Source organism: Berghia stephanieae, chromosome 1 (genome assembly GCF_034508935.2).
Source record: "Berghia stephanieae isolate SIO BIC M18660-M18661 chromosome 1, UCSD_Bste_1.3, whole genome shotgun sequence".
Taxonomy (NCBI): Eukaryota; Metazoa; Mollusca; class Gastropoda; order Nudibranchia; family Aeolidiidae; genus Berghia; species Berghia stephanieae.
The window spans coordinates 1,871,306-1,883,813 of NC_088360.1; the positions used below are offsets into that span (position 1 = coordinate 1,871,306).

A 12,508-nucleotide genomic window follows, 5' to 3' on the forward strand; every position below is an offset into this window, starting at 1 on the left:
TTTTCTTTTTCAGTGTGATAAACTGATTCACCTTTTTTTTTAAAACTTAAAAATGAAAAATATAAAGTGTATTGAGATCTTATTTTTAAAAAAAACAAACAAGTTTATGTGTTGTGAAAATTTCCATTACAATTACTGTTACTGTTATTACGATGAGGTCCAGTCACCAATGATATGCAGTTTTTAAAACATGGAAATGAAACTAATATGTGAGAGCATGTAGTATGATGAATTTCATGCTGGATGAACAATTTATTTCCTTGGTAAATGGGTGTAATGTGCATACTCTACAATGAAATCAAATTCGGAGATCCACCATTTTCACCATTCGTGTTCGTCTCGTTGCTACTCCTGTTCTGAACTTGACTAGAGCACGACATACCCGTGATTGGGGTAAGTCCTGTCGAACCGTCAACCATTGTGTCCAAATCAGGGCAAAACAATGACGGTGTGATGCTAATTCCAGACGTTGGGGTGTTGATAGTCACGCCTGTAGCAGACGTCATTGATAACATACGAGCTCGATCTCTTTTGATCAAGGGAAGAGAATTTGGTCGTGCAGATGCAATGGAAGGTGAGATGGAAGGAGTTGAAATGACGGCTGGTTTGCTGAGGCCGTTGCTGCTGCTGTTTTCAGGCATTGTCTTACCTGTGATGGAGTTGTTAGTTGTGGAGACAGAGTTAGAGGACTTGCTAAGGTTTTCTGGATCATGGCTATTGTGATGGACGTGGCTGTTGTTGTTGTTGTTGGGTCGTGGTGAACAGTTTTCATGACGACGGTTATCAGCCCCGGGTTCTGATTTTACTTTCCCCTTGATAACCTTACACAATGGTTGGTGAGATTGTAAAATAAACTCTAGCTGATCTCTCTCTTGTTTCAAGCTTTGGATTTCAGACTCCAATCTGTTCTGCACTGCCAATAACTCTTCTGTTTCCTAAAATAGAGAGAAGATAATAAAGTACATAAATAAGTCTAGATATGTATATTAGATTAAAGGTTTTTAAGCTCTTAAACGATATGATTCGCTATGATATATAAATGAACACCATTGTATATTATTACTAATAGTCATAAACATTGCTTTGGTTTACAGGCAAAACTGCTTTCTTTTTCTTTACAAAATCAATCAAATTTCAAAATGAAAATTTACTGTAGCGATGTAAAGAAAATGTTTTCTTCACCTGTATAAAATTCATATAGTATTATTTATCCATCATATTCTTATTCAATTACAATATTTATCATGGTACAATTTGAAGCAGACATTATAAAGATTAGATATAATATCATCATGCCTATCATTCTCCTGCGAAACTGGAAATAAAAAATAGAGGAATAATATTGAAAGATGTAGATTGGAATTTATTTAGTTTAGAAAAGAAGACAGGTCTAGCTCAAACTGCAAATTTGATAGTTTAAAACCAAAATTTGCTGGCAGAGTACAACCCATTGAATCTACGACTTATTGGATGTTTGAAATTATATGGCTAAAACATAACAAGCCGAATAATTTATTTTTTAAAAATACAGAATTAGTGTAAAGGAAGGCATCTGTGTAAATACCAACTGGTTGATTTTGAGTTCGGTGAATATCTATTCTTAATCATTTCTGATTATTTTTAATCAAATCCCTTATAGAAATGTGTTTTCTTATTTGCTTTTCGCGAACACTTACCTCTACAAGTTCATTCGTGTGGTCCACTCGTCTTTGCCGACATTTTGCTGCAGCCACTTTGTTTCTTTCTCTCCTTACACGCCGCCTCTCCTCTTCCTCTGGTGGAAGCTGTAAAGGAACAAAAAAAATAATTGTTAACATAAAAACTAAACTTTTGCTCACTTTGAGGGGAAGGGGTGAAGGGGGGGGGGGGGGTGAGAATTTGTAAGCCTTTCTATTAGAGATCAAATTAACCAATGTCATCCAGAATGATGAGATATCAATGTTGGTGTTGGCAACATAAATATATATTCAACCTAAAGGCATTGTCTTTCATAAGGAACCAAGGTGATGGAGAAAATCAAAGGACGTGTAACCAGCAGAAGATCGTTTGCTCATCTAGTTGATGGCCTATGTTAAAAGCCATAATACATGGGCTTACCTCATCACTACAGGGAGCCCCAGGGCTTAATTTGTGTTAGCTGATGATATTTAACTAAGGGAAGATAACTCGTCAAAAATTATTAATATTGATGCAACAAATCACGTTATTGTTTTTTTTTTTTGTTTTTTTTTTTGGGGGGGGGGGGGGGGTAAAAAAAACTCAATTTGTGCTGAATTGCCAATACTACAATGCCCCTTCCGATAGAAATAAATATATGTTTATCTCCTTTGTATTCTATACCTTGCAGGTGGTTAGACCCTAACACGCGGTGGCCAATCAAATCAACAGAAGACAATGGACGCAATCAGACTTTGTTTTCTTTGGCAAACAGAATTTGAAATGTAATAATAATCAATACATAAAATTAAAACACAGCCACCAATCGCAAACTATCTTTGAAAAAAAAAACCCAACAAAAAACAAACGAGTCTTTGAAGGGTGGATGGGGGATAATATATTGTTAAAAACCACACTGGACAAAGCAAAAAAATAAAAAAATAAAAAAAAGAAGTAGAAGAAAGAGGCAAACTCCACGCGAGATCAAAGACGGTGGTTATGTCCCAGTGATTCCCAAAGAGCGTGTTAGGTGAGACATAACGTTGGTATGTTGTTATCATAATGGACGGATGAGTCATACGATCACCAATGCGAGGACGAGGACACGACGAGAGGGGTTTTTGACTTGACACTGACACTCGCGCCGCCGATCAATCTCATTGCCGCATTGGAGCCACAGAGGAAAAAAGAAATCCATACAAAAAATACCCGGTCATTCTAAGGTCACGAGTACTATTCTTGCTTCCAATGACACAACGCTTTTCTTTGTTTCCTTTTTGGCCAAAATAAAAACAAACCAAACCAAAACTTACTGCAGATTATACCGAGAGTGTAACATAACCCTCAATTTATCAACGTTTTATACTTGAAACTTCAAAGAATAGTGTAATTTCAATAATTTCAGTTTTAAAAAAAAGTTTTCTCGCCAAAATGAAAAAAAAAAAACCCCCAAAAACAGCGTTCAGTCGTTGTACTGTGGCTTTCTCTAATCCTGGACCGCCCCCTTCATCCAAACTCCCAGAACTTTGTCCCCAGATTAAAAGGAAACGGTTAAGTAATCCACCCCAATCAAAAGAAAATTTCAACTACTGTATCATCGACCCCCGACAATCACCAACCCCCCCCCCCCCCCCCCCCCACCCAACATACAGAAACACGCACGAACCTTAGTTCTATTCATTGTCCACTACCACAAGGTTTCTTATCAATACAATAGGGGAGGACAGTGATGAAAGATTTAAAAAGCGATAAAGAAGAGGGGGGGGGGGGGGGGGGGGGGGGAGGGAGAGGAGAATAATTAGCCTCATCCAGTGCCAGTTACAAGAGCTCAGACAAAACATTCCCGTTTCCAGTCGCACCAACATTGAGTCAATGAGTCATTCATTGAAAAATCTATTATAGTATAGTCCACAGTGATTGCTTGCTTTATTTACGACTTACTTACCGTCTACGGGAGCCATTGTTTTTAATTTACTCACTAATGTTCTTAAATGTCAACTTTCTATCTCTACCATCTATCATAATAGCGGTGTATAAATTTGGCTGTGCTAGTGACAGAGAGAGAGAGAGAGAGAGAGAGAGAGAGAGAGAGAGAGAGAGAGAGAGATATATATAAGGTGGAGGGGGGGGGGGAGGGGTTAGATTGTAATGACAAATGCCATTCAATCATGTCATCCTATTTGCCAACTCCATATTTAATCCAAAATTCTAAAAACACCGACAATTTATCATCCCTATCTTTTATCAAGACATGACAGAGACCCCCTATATTATTATGATCTGAAATTCCATGGAACAACAAATACAAACAATGATTTAGATAGGTTTATTTTTCATCACAGCATTTAACCCCCAGGGTGACAGCCATAAGTAATAATAACAATATGATAGGGATCTGTATACATTATCACCGTGAAGGATTGTATTAGTAAAACGATAAAGCTTTTATTAGTAAAATACTTTTGTAAACGAACACGTCACTATATTACAATTCATTATAAAATACTGTTTATGTAGGTGGAATCTCTAAACATGCCAACTTCAAATAAAAACATTGTGGCACCTAACCATACTGCCCTGTCGTATTCTGGAAAACCCCATATTTTAAAATTTGGCCAGAAAACTCGTCCTTCAAATATCGATCGATCTAAATGACTCCCATCTCGGCAAAAACTCTCAAATCCGTGACTTCGTCGAAGTGACGGATTTGAGAGTTTTGGCCGAGATGAGAGTCATTTAATCGATCGATATTTGAAGGACGAGTTTTCTGGCCAAATTTTAAAATATGGGTTTTTCCAGAGTACGGCAGTGCTGTAATGTTGCCGTGTCTGAAAAAAAAAACAAAACAAACCCCAACCAAACACAGAAAAAAAAAAAAAAACCCATTTTACCAGGAAAACTCGTCCTTCATATATCGATCCATTCAAATGACCCCCATCTTGGCAAATACTCTCAAACCACGAAGTCCCAGGTTTGCGAGTTTTTGACACGATGATGGGGGGGAGGGGGGGGGGTAATTTTAATCGATTGAGACTTCTGTCAAAAAGTTTAAAATGTGTTTTCTTGTTTTATTAATTTTTTAAAGATCGGGACAGAGTTCTCGGACACGTTAATATTTTATTTTATTTCGACCAAACAGACTTTTAATTCGAAAATCAATCCATTCAGATGGCCTAAATTTGTAGAAAAATCTCAAACCTGGGACTTCTTTAAAACCTCAGACTTTTTTGGCAGCTTGGGGTCAGGCCATCTGAATTAATATTTCAAGAAAAAAAAATTCTTGTCTAAATGAAAAAAAAAAAAAAAGTTTTTTTTTTATATCACGCACGACAGCCACGGAGATACAGAGACCCAAGCGACGATTCAGACAAACCAACAAACTCTAGATACCAAACACTACACAGATCAAAACACGCCATCTAATCTATCAACTAAACGCCGAAAGCCGGATTTATGTTAATATAAAGTTATAGATATTTCGAAGATGACGTCACTCAGGTATTTGTTATTGTTTTTTGCCATCCGCGTTTATGAGTAATGCTCACTGAACTGTATTAACCCGACTATAAACGTTCATGGATACACACAGTTTTGTGTGTTGGTCCGTTATACTTCCGGATGGCAATGTTATGAGCTTCTTAGCCAAGCGCATACTATCTATAATAGACACCGAGCAGCCGACCGGGCGGCCAAAATGAACACGATACTATACTCTTCAATTCTTCGCGATGGTGGTGTACGAACGAATCGGCGGTCTCAAGAAGTGGGTGAGAGAGGGATCTAGTAATGACTTTGGGTTTGAAACGAATATTTTTGTGTTCGTGGATAGCTCACACGGTAGAGCCACGCTCTCACCTGCCAGGCGGAATTGTCGTACCAATAAGGTCGCAGGTTCAAACCCCACCACCGCCGCGAAAAATTTTTATTCTCTATTGTCTTCGGGCACTTTTCTATTCACTTCATATCTTGTTGTTACCAACATAAGTGCCTGCTCCACTCACTTTATACTCTTCAACAGTCGTAACGTCACTTCCTTCCTTATGACGCATGGTAACTTAGTAACACTGGCTCTAAACTATCGGAACAACGGCGACGCCCGTATGAAATATTTCTCCGGCGAGCTTAAAGGGTACCCAGAGGAGAAAAAAAACACATAAATTTGATCATGTTTTGACTTTTACACATTCTGATCACAAAGCATATGAAAAGTTAAAAAATAAAACGTAATGATTTTCTTTGTTTAGAACCAAGATGGCCGCCGTTGCCGGGCGCGTGACATCAGACTATTGAATCGTATTCCCCAGCAGGGTTGCTGCGAACATCGATATGAGCAAGGTAGTGGTAAGATCGCTGGCCTAATTAATGATGAACGATTAAGAGAAGAAAAAACAAAACAAAAAACCCAAACCCCAAACAAAATGTACATTTTGAAAATGCAAACGTACAACACTCTCTCTCTCTCTCTTCTTTGGTAATAATTACAATTATTGTGGGAACCACGGCGTACTGAGTAAGGACAAAACTAAGCTTAATAATAAGATGGAGAGAATGTTGACATTATACCGATCACAATTGTGCCGTACTAAGGAAAAAAAAAAGAAAGAAAGAAACTATTTAAAAAAAAAAACAGCAACAAAAAGACAAATAAAAAAAATAAAAAACCCTTAAAAAAAAAAAATTTGGAGAGAAAAAAACAACAACATAACGTTGGAAACGAATGAGGCAATTTGAACCCATTTATATATATTTATTTATATATTAGTATTACCTATACCATAATGGTTGACAGCCCCCCCCCCCCTCTCTCTCCCTACCTCTCATCCCTATCCTCTCTCTTCCTCTCCCCCTCCTCTCTCCTCTCTCTCTCTCCTCTCCTCTCTCTCTCTCTCTCTCCCTCCCTCTCTCTCTCTCTCTCTCTCTCTCTCTCTCTCTCTCTCTCTCTCTAACACCACCCCCCTTCCCCCAATTCCTTTCTCGCCGTTGGCGTCATTTCGTGGGTGACTCACAAAGCGATAGTCAGTCATTTATTAGTTGCGGAGGAGACCTACTAAATACACGGCATATCAAATTTACCGGAATTATGAATATATTGCCATTATTATTCTCGGGTTGAAAAACAGGCAATAAACATGAAATAGGGACAACACTAATAATGTACACGGACAAAATACTTTTTTTTTTCCATTATCAAATTAATCTGACAGTATTTTTTTTTTTTTACTTCGAATGTCGATCGATTAAAATGGGCAACAACTTGCAATAATAAATAAATCTATAAATAGATAGAAAAACGCTCCAACCATTGACCCCTTTGAAGTGTTTGATGTGAGACTTTAACTCACTCAACCCTAACACCGACTACATCCGTAGTTTACCCGGGTTACTTTTACCCCATGCCTATTTATTACATTTTTCTGAGACAAATCATAGGCGTCGTATAAAAGCTAATGTTTTTTTAGTTTTTGCATGTCAATGGTATTTGAATAAAACTTTCTGTACATGCTTCTTTTTAATACATTTTTTCCAATTTTGAAAAGTAGCAAAAATATCTAGGATTGAGTGAGTTAAGAATATGTGGGTCATCTGAACTGATGGATATTCGGAGTAAACATTTTTTTTTTGGTAAGAGAATAAATCGTATTAATCGTAAAATTAGGTTATAGAGCCGTAAAGTTATCATTAACCACACATTTGAGATGCTATTTATAGAAACAGGTACCGAAAGTTTCCATTGGACTGTAATGATTTTTCGATATAAAAAAGATAACCACAAGTCAAAAGTTGTGGCGGGAGGCAACCCGTCAATCCCTTCCAATCCACCCACCAGCTATGCCAGAGAACTAGCCTTCTACACAAGAGACAGCAGAACAGCAGAAATAACGGCACCGCACCAGATGCCTGTTCCATGACATCATCAACATCGCCATCATCGAAAGTGCAAGTGGTTGGTTGCCGCCATAGAGAATACGCCGACCGCTCATCACTCGAGCGCCCATCCATTACAAAATTATTATTATTATTATCATCAACATCAAGCTCTACCTTGCTACTCTATTCGCCCATTATTCCATTTATTTATATTTCGTTTATTTACTTATTCATTTTCTCCCCATCTTGCTGACATGTTATGCTGCCCTTCTCTCTCTCTCTCTCTCTCTCTCTCTCTCTCTCTCTCTCTCTCTCTCTCTCTCTCTCTCTCTCTCTATCTCTGTCTCTCTCTCTCTCTCTATCTCTGTCTCTCTCTCTCTCTCTCTCTCTCTCTCTCTCTCTCTCTCTCTCTCTCTCTCTCTCTCTAAAAATGTATGTACATGACGAATAATAGTAACCGAGGAATCTAATAAAATTTAATTATTTTATGTTTAAAAATATGTGTAAGTATAATTATATTGGGTGTTTTTTAAACTGCATTTTAAAATAATAATTGCATTTTATTAAATCCCATATTTACAATTATGTGGCCGTGGGACACCCTGTGTATATATCTATATGTGCAGGTTTTTCGCTGTCTTCTCTCAAACATGGTTTTATATATATATAAGAGAGAGAGAGAGAGAGAGAGAGAGAGAGAGAGAGAGAGAGAGAGAGAGAGAGAAAATAGAGAGACAGATCTATATATATATATATATAATATATATAATATATATATATATATATAATATTGAATCGTGTTTGATACATATATGGTACGAAAAAACAACAACAGTCAACAAAACAACTCAGTCCTGACGATGGCGAATTAAGCCTGAAACATTAATGTAGACTGTCTCAAACATTGTGGTAAATATTTAAAAATAAATATATTATATATATATATATATAATATATATATATATATATATATATATATATATATATATATATTATAAGAAGGAGAGAGAAGAGAGAGAGAGAGAGAGAGAGAGAGAGAGAGAGAGAGAGAGAGAGGGTCCTGACACAGAGATTACAATAATAATTTAATCTACCTCTCAAAAACCACACCTACGTGTCCTAATCATAAACACAGCTCTGTTAACTGTCGTCCCCCAGGCACAAAAACAGTTAATGTCAAAAAGAACATAAATGTCAAATAACTCCAAAGTTACAGCTGCAATTTTGAACAAACCCCACAACTAGTCTACAGACATTAACAAAATAAATACCTATATCCCCCCCCCCCCTCTCTCTCTCTCTCTCTCTCCAGTTTCTCTTCAATAACATTGGTACGAACGACTTATCCATCTTTTCATCTATATTTTCAAACTCGTTTAAAATGGAATTCGCCGTGCTGGACGGACACCCGTTCCCAGCTCGCTGGACGGTGTATAATTTAATCTACAGGTTTTATCACCGTGAAGCACATGTCAAGATCTCTTTATTGTCAATAAAACGTATGTCTATTTGCATATCAATTGACCAACATGGCCATTATCCCCCCCCCCCCACCCTTTAATTTCCTGTATTTTTACTCAATTTTCCTTCATCTCTACTCCCCCCCCCCCTCTTTCCCCTGGCCTTTTTCCTCCACAATATAACCAGACGGACTCCTTTTCCAAAATATTACTGTCACTAAACATCAATGCGAAAAAATCAAATCAAATCGCGTGTTTTAATTGGGGCACGAGAATGCTCTTGATATTTAATTTATGAGCTCACAATATATTATTCTACACAAATACGAACCACCACCATCGCCATCATTATTTTTGCTGTTCCTAAAACTCTGATTTAAAAAAAAAAAAGAAGAAGAAAGAAAAGAGAAGGAATATAATCTATCGCCGCAGTTTGGAGCATCGTAACGTAAACATCAACCCCTCTCTCCTATAATGCCCCTCAATAACAGACACTTGTTATAAACAAACTAGACGTGCATAATACATCACGTATCTAACGGCAGCTCGTTTTCGACATAGCGATTCTTACCGTACGTTTATTAATTTCAAACAAATTGCAAACTCAACCAATGAGAAGTTCCAGTTTACTCTGAACCCCCCCCCCCCCCCCCCCCCCCCCCGATCCCTTTTCCCCTGCCCCCAACTTGCCATTTGTTGAGTATAATAATAATATTAGCAGCAGCAGCGAGCAGAGTGCAGAGTGCGAGTTGTAGTTGTAGCGAAGATGAGTCACGGTTTAATAGCGTTGACATCGTTGATAATAACGTTGTTGAATAAATGTATGTAATATATTATAGTAGCAGGTACATCGAGTACACACACACACACACACACACACACACACACACACACACACACACACACACACAACCCCCGTGATTAGCACAGGGTTATCAGTCAGTTATCAAATTATTATTTGTGGAGTACTTGAATCTCGTTGGAAATAATCCATGGTTAATGCGGTTTGGGAGGTGGGGGGATAAACAAATTACGCACCTAATGCTTGGGTGAGTTAGATGTGTTTATGTACTTGATAGTAATGCAATGATGGTAGATATCGATAAATAAATGAAAGCGATAGCGATACATTGTATTTCTTTTGCCAATAAAACTTTCATTTCAGAATTCATATCTCAAGCAAAGCCCCCCCCCCCCCCTCCCCCCCTAACTTTAAGGAAGTCTCAAACTCCAATACCAACACTCCCTCAACTTTTTAAAATTCACAGCAAAACATTGTTAATTGTTGATAGGTTACTAACTCCAGCGCATCATACTTTTTATTTGGTCCACATTTGTTGGAATTTGAAGTTTAACAAAATTACAGAGTTTGAAAAGAAACATTGATGAATCCATTTCTAAGCTAAATCTTGTACAACTATATTTTTTTATTTATTTCATATAATATGGTTACAATAGTCAATTTCATTACAGATGAGATAGTATAAGAATATTATCAATAACATCTATAGACAATGACACTAAATTATTCTACATTATTCATAATAAGCTGGACCACATCCAGGACAAGTTTGAAACGGCGTGTGCAAAAAGAGGCCAATCAATGACCTGGGAAAAATTCGTAGTGAAGAACTTACTGATCTGTTTATATCAGTATATTCAAAACAAATAATTGTGTTTGCTATTAGCCATTTGTCTAGTGATGTGGCTGAGAGAAAAGGCTTGCACTCGAGTCAAAGTAAAAGCAACGTTGAGCCATGACCACATAAATCGGGTCCAAGTTTTGTGACTTTGGGTGAGGCACTTTACATGTTACATATCGACTTGACTCAAGTCTAAATGAGTATCTGACTACAGGCAGTAATAGATTGCATAATAAAGCTACTAAAATAAGGGCACCTTAGCCTAATGGATAACTTTTGTGGTATGAAATGAAAGTTCAGCTCTCTATGACTTGCTAGGAGAATAAATGAAGCTTTGTGAAGAGCAAAATTATTAAGTAAACTGTGAAAATGCCCTTTATAATAGATATGCTAGATTTATTTATCTGCTTATATGACACTAAACTGAGGCTGCTGCACCCGTTCATCCGTTAACAACACAAATGTTTTTTATCAATTCCTAATTTAAATAGTCTGATGATGTAATAGTCAAGTGACTTGAAACTCGTGAGGTTCTAACAAATCTTATCTCCTTATCTATGAACATATTGTAAAGAACTTGAAACAACTCCACTGATAACAGAAACAGCCATCAATTAGGTTTGAAATAGAAAAACCGTCAATTACTAAATAATCAACAACCGAGTTCAGCAACAAGAGATCACCCATTTTAAAAATGGAAATCGGTTATAATAAATATTAATAGACTGTAAACAAAACCCAAACAGACTGCGCGGAAATATATAGTTCAATTTCATGCAGTACAAGTCATATAAAAATCGTAGGGCATCATTTTTTAAACTGAATTCTAAAAACAAAGGGTAACCACTGGGGCTTAGACACATGTTCATTGAAGTATTTTTATATACTTCATACAAGAGCGACTAAATGAACAAGATTATTTACTTTTTTATCCACAAAATAAAAATATAAATAAATAAAATCTCCTTACCTTTTCATCCTTATTCCTGCGTGTATATTTTCTCTGTGGAGTGACGTTTACTGTTCCTGTGGATGTGACAATGTAGTCAACACCTTTCACTCCCCCCTCCTTCAGACACACTCTTTTGGCACTCGGCTCCCATTCTGGATCGGAGGATGAATTCTCAAAACTGTCCTGAGAGTGATCTGCACTATTGCTATTAGAGGGTTCTACGACGGGTGGTACAAATCCACTCTGGGTAACCGGGTCCCTGGCTCCTGAATGTTGCAATTCCATGAAAGACTGTTCGATGGTTGCAAGGGTAGTCGGGGTCAGGGTTGGTGTAAGTCCAGTTCCAGAACTGACTAAGAAGTTTGGGACAAACTGAAAAAAAAAAAAATGAATTGAATTGAAAAATCATTAAAGAAAGAGAAAGAAATGTGAGAGGCATGATGAAGAAATTTACAATCGTGCACCTATTTAGAAATCTGGGATTGCATCATAATGTTCTGTGTTATAGAAAGGATGACAGCTGCGCCAGGCATGGATTCTAATTCTAATTTTTCAGATTTTCTTTTTTCTAGCACTTCTCTGATCAATTTTCTTTCAAAAAAAGTACAGTGCTATAGTCCAAATACCTCCAACGCTAACCCAAGGAATTTTTGTATGATATTTTCATGATGCTCTAATTATCAAATTATTAAAACAGAAGGGGGGTGGGGGAGGGGAATAATAATAATAGTTAATAGTAACAATAATAATAATAATAATAATAATAATAATAATAATAATAATAATAATAATAATAACGCTACAAAAATAATGATAACAACATAAGTGTTAAATTATTTATTCTAAAAGTGTATTGTATACCCGCACCATTGATGATGATGCTGATGATGATGAGTAATTTTGATTGCTATTTTGATGAAAGGGTCGCT

General features: G+C 36.9%; 1 protein-coding gene across 2 annotated transcripts in view; it reads right to left on the reverse strand.

The window, feature by feature from the left end:
* Positions 1–12,508, reverse strand: part of LOC144966070 (uncharacterized) — a 14,202-nt gene continuing 1,694 nt past the window's right edge. Inside the window, exons 1-4 of one of the 2 annotated variants that reach the window (XM_078902121.1) lie at positions 12,447–12,508; positions 11,598–11,951; positions 1,677–1,784; positions 1–935 (exon numbers count right to left, since the gene is read on the reverse strand). The exon at positions 12,447–12,508 is cut by the window's right edge and continues 929 nt beyond it. In XM_078902121.1, coding sequence (XP_078758247.1) covers positions 288–935; positions 1,677–1,784; positions 11,598–11,951; positions 12,447–12,508 — 1,172 coding nt within the window. In that variant the 3' untranslated portion in view covers positions 1–287. The remainder of the gene's footprint in view (positions 936–1,676; positions 1,785–11,597; positions 11,952–12,446) is intronic. The other variant, XM_078902128.1, reaches the window with a different exon arrangement.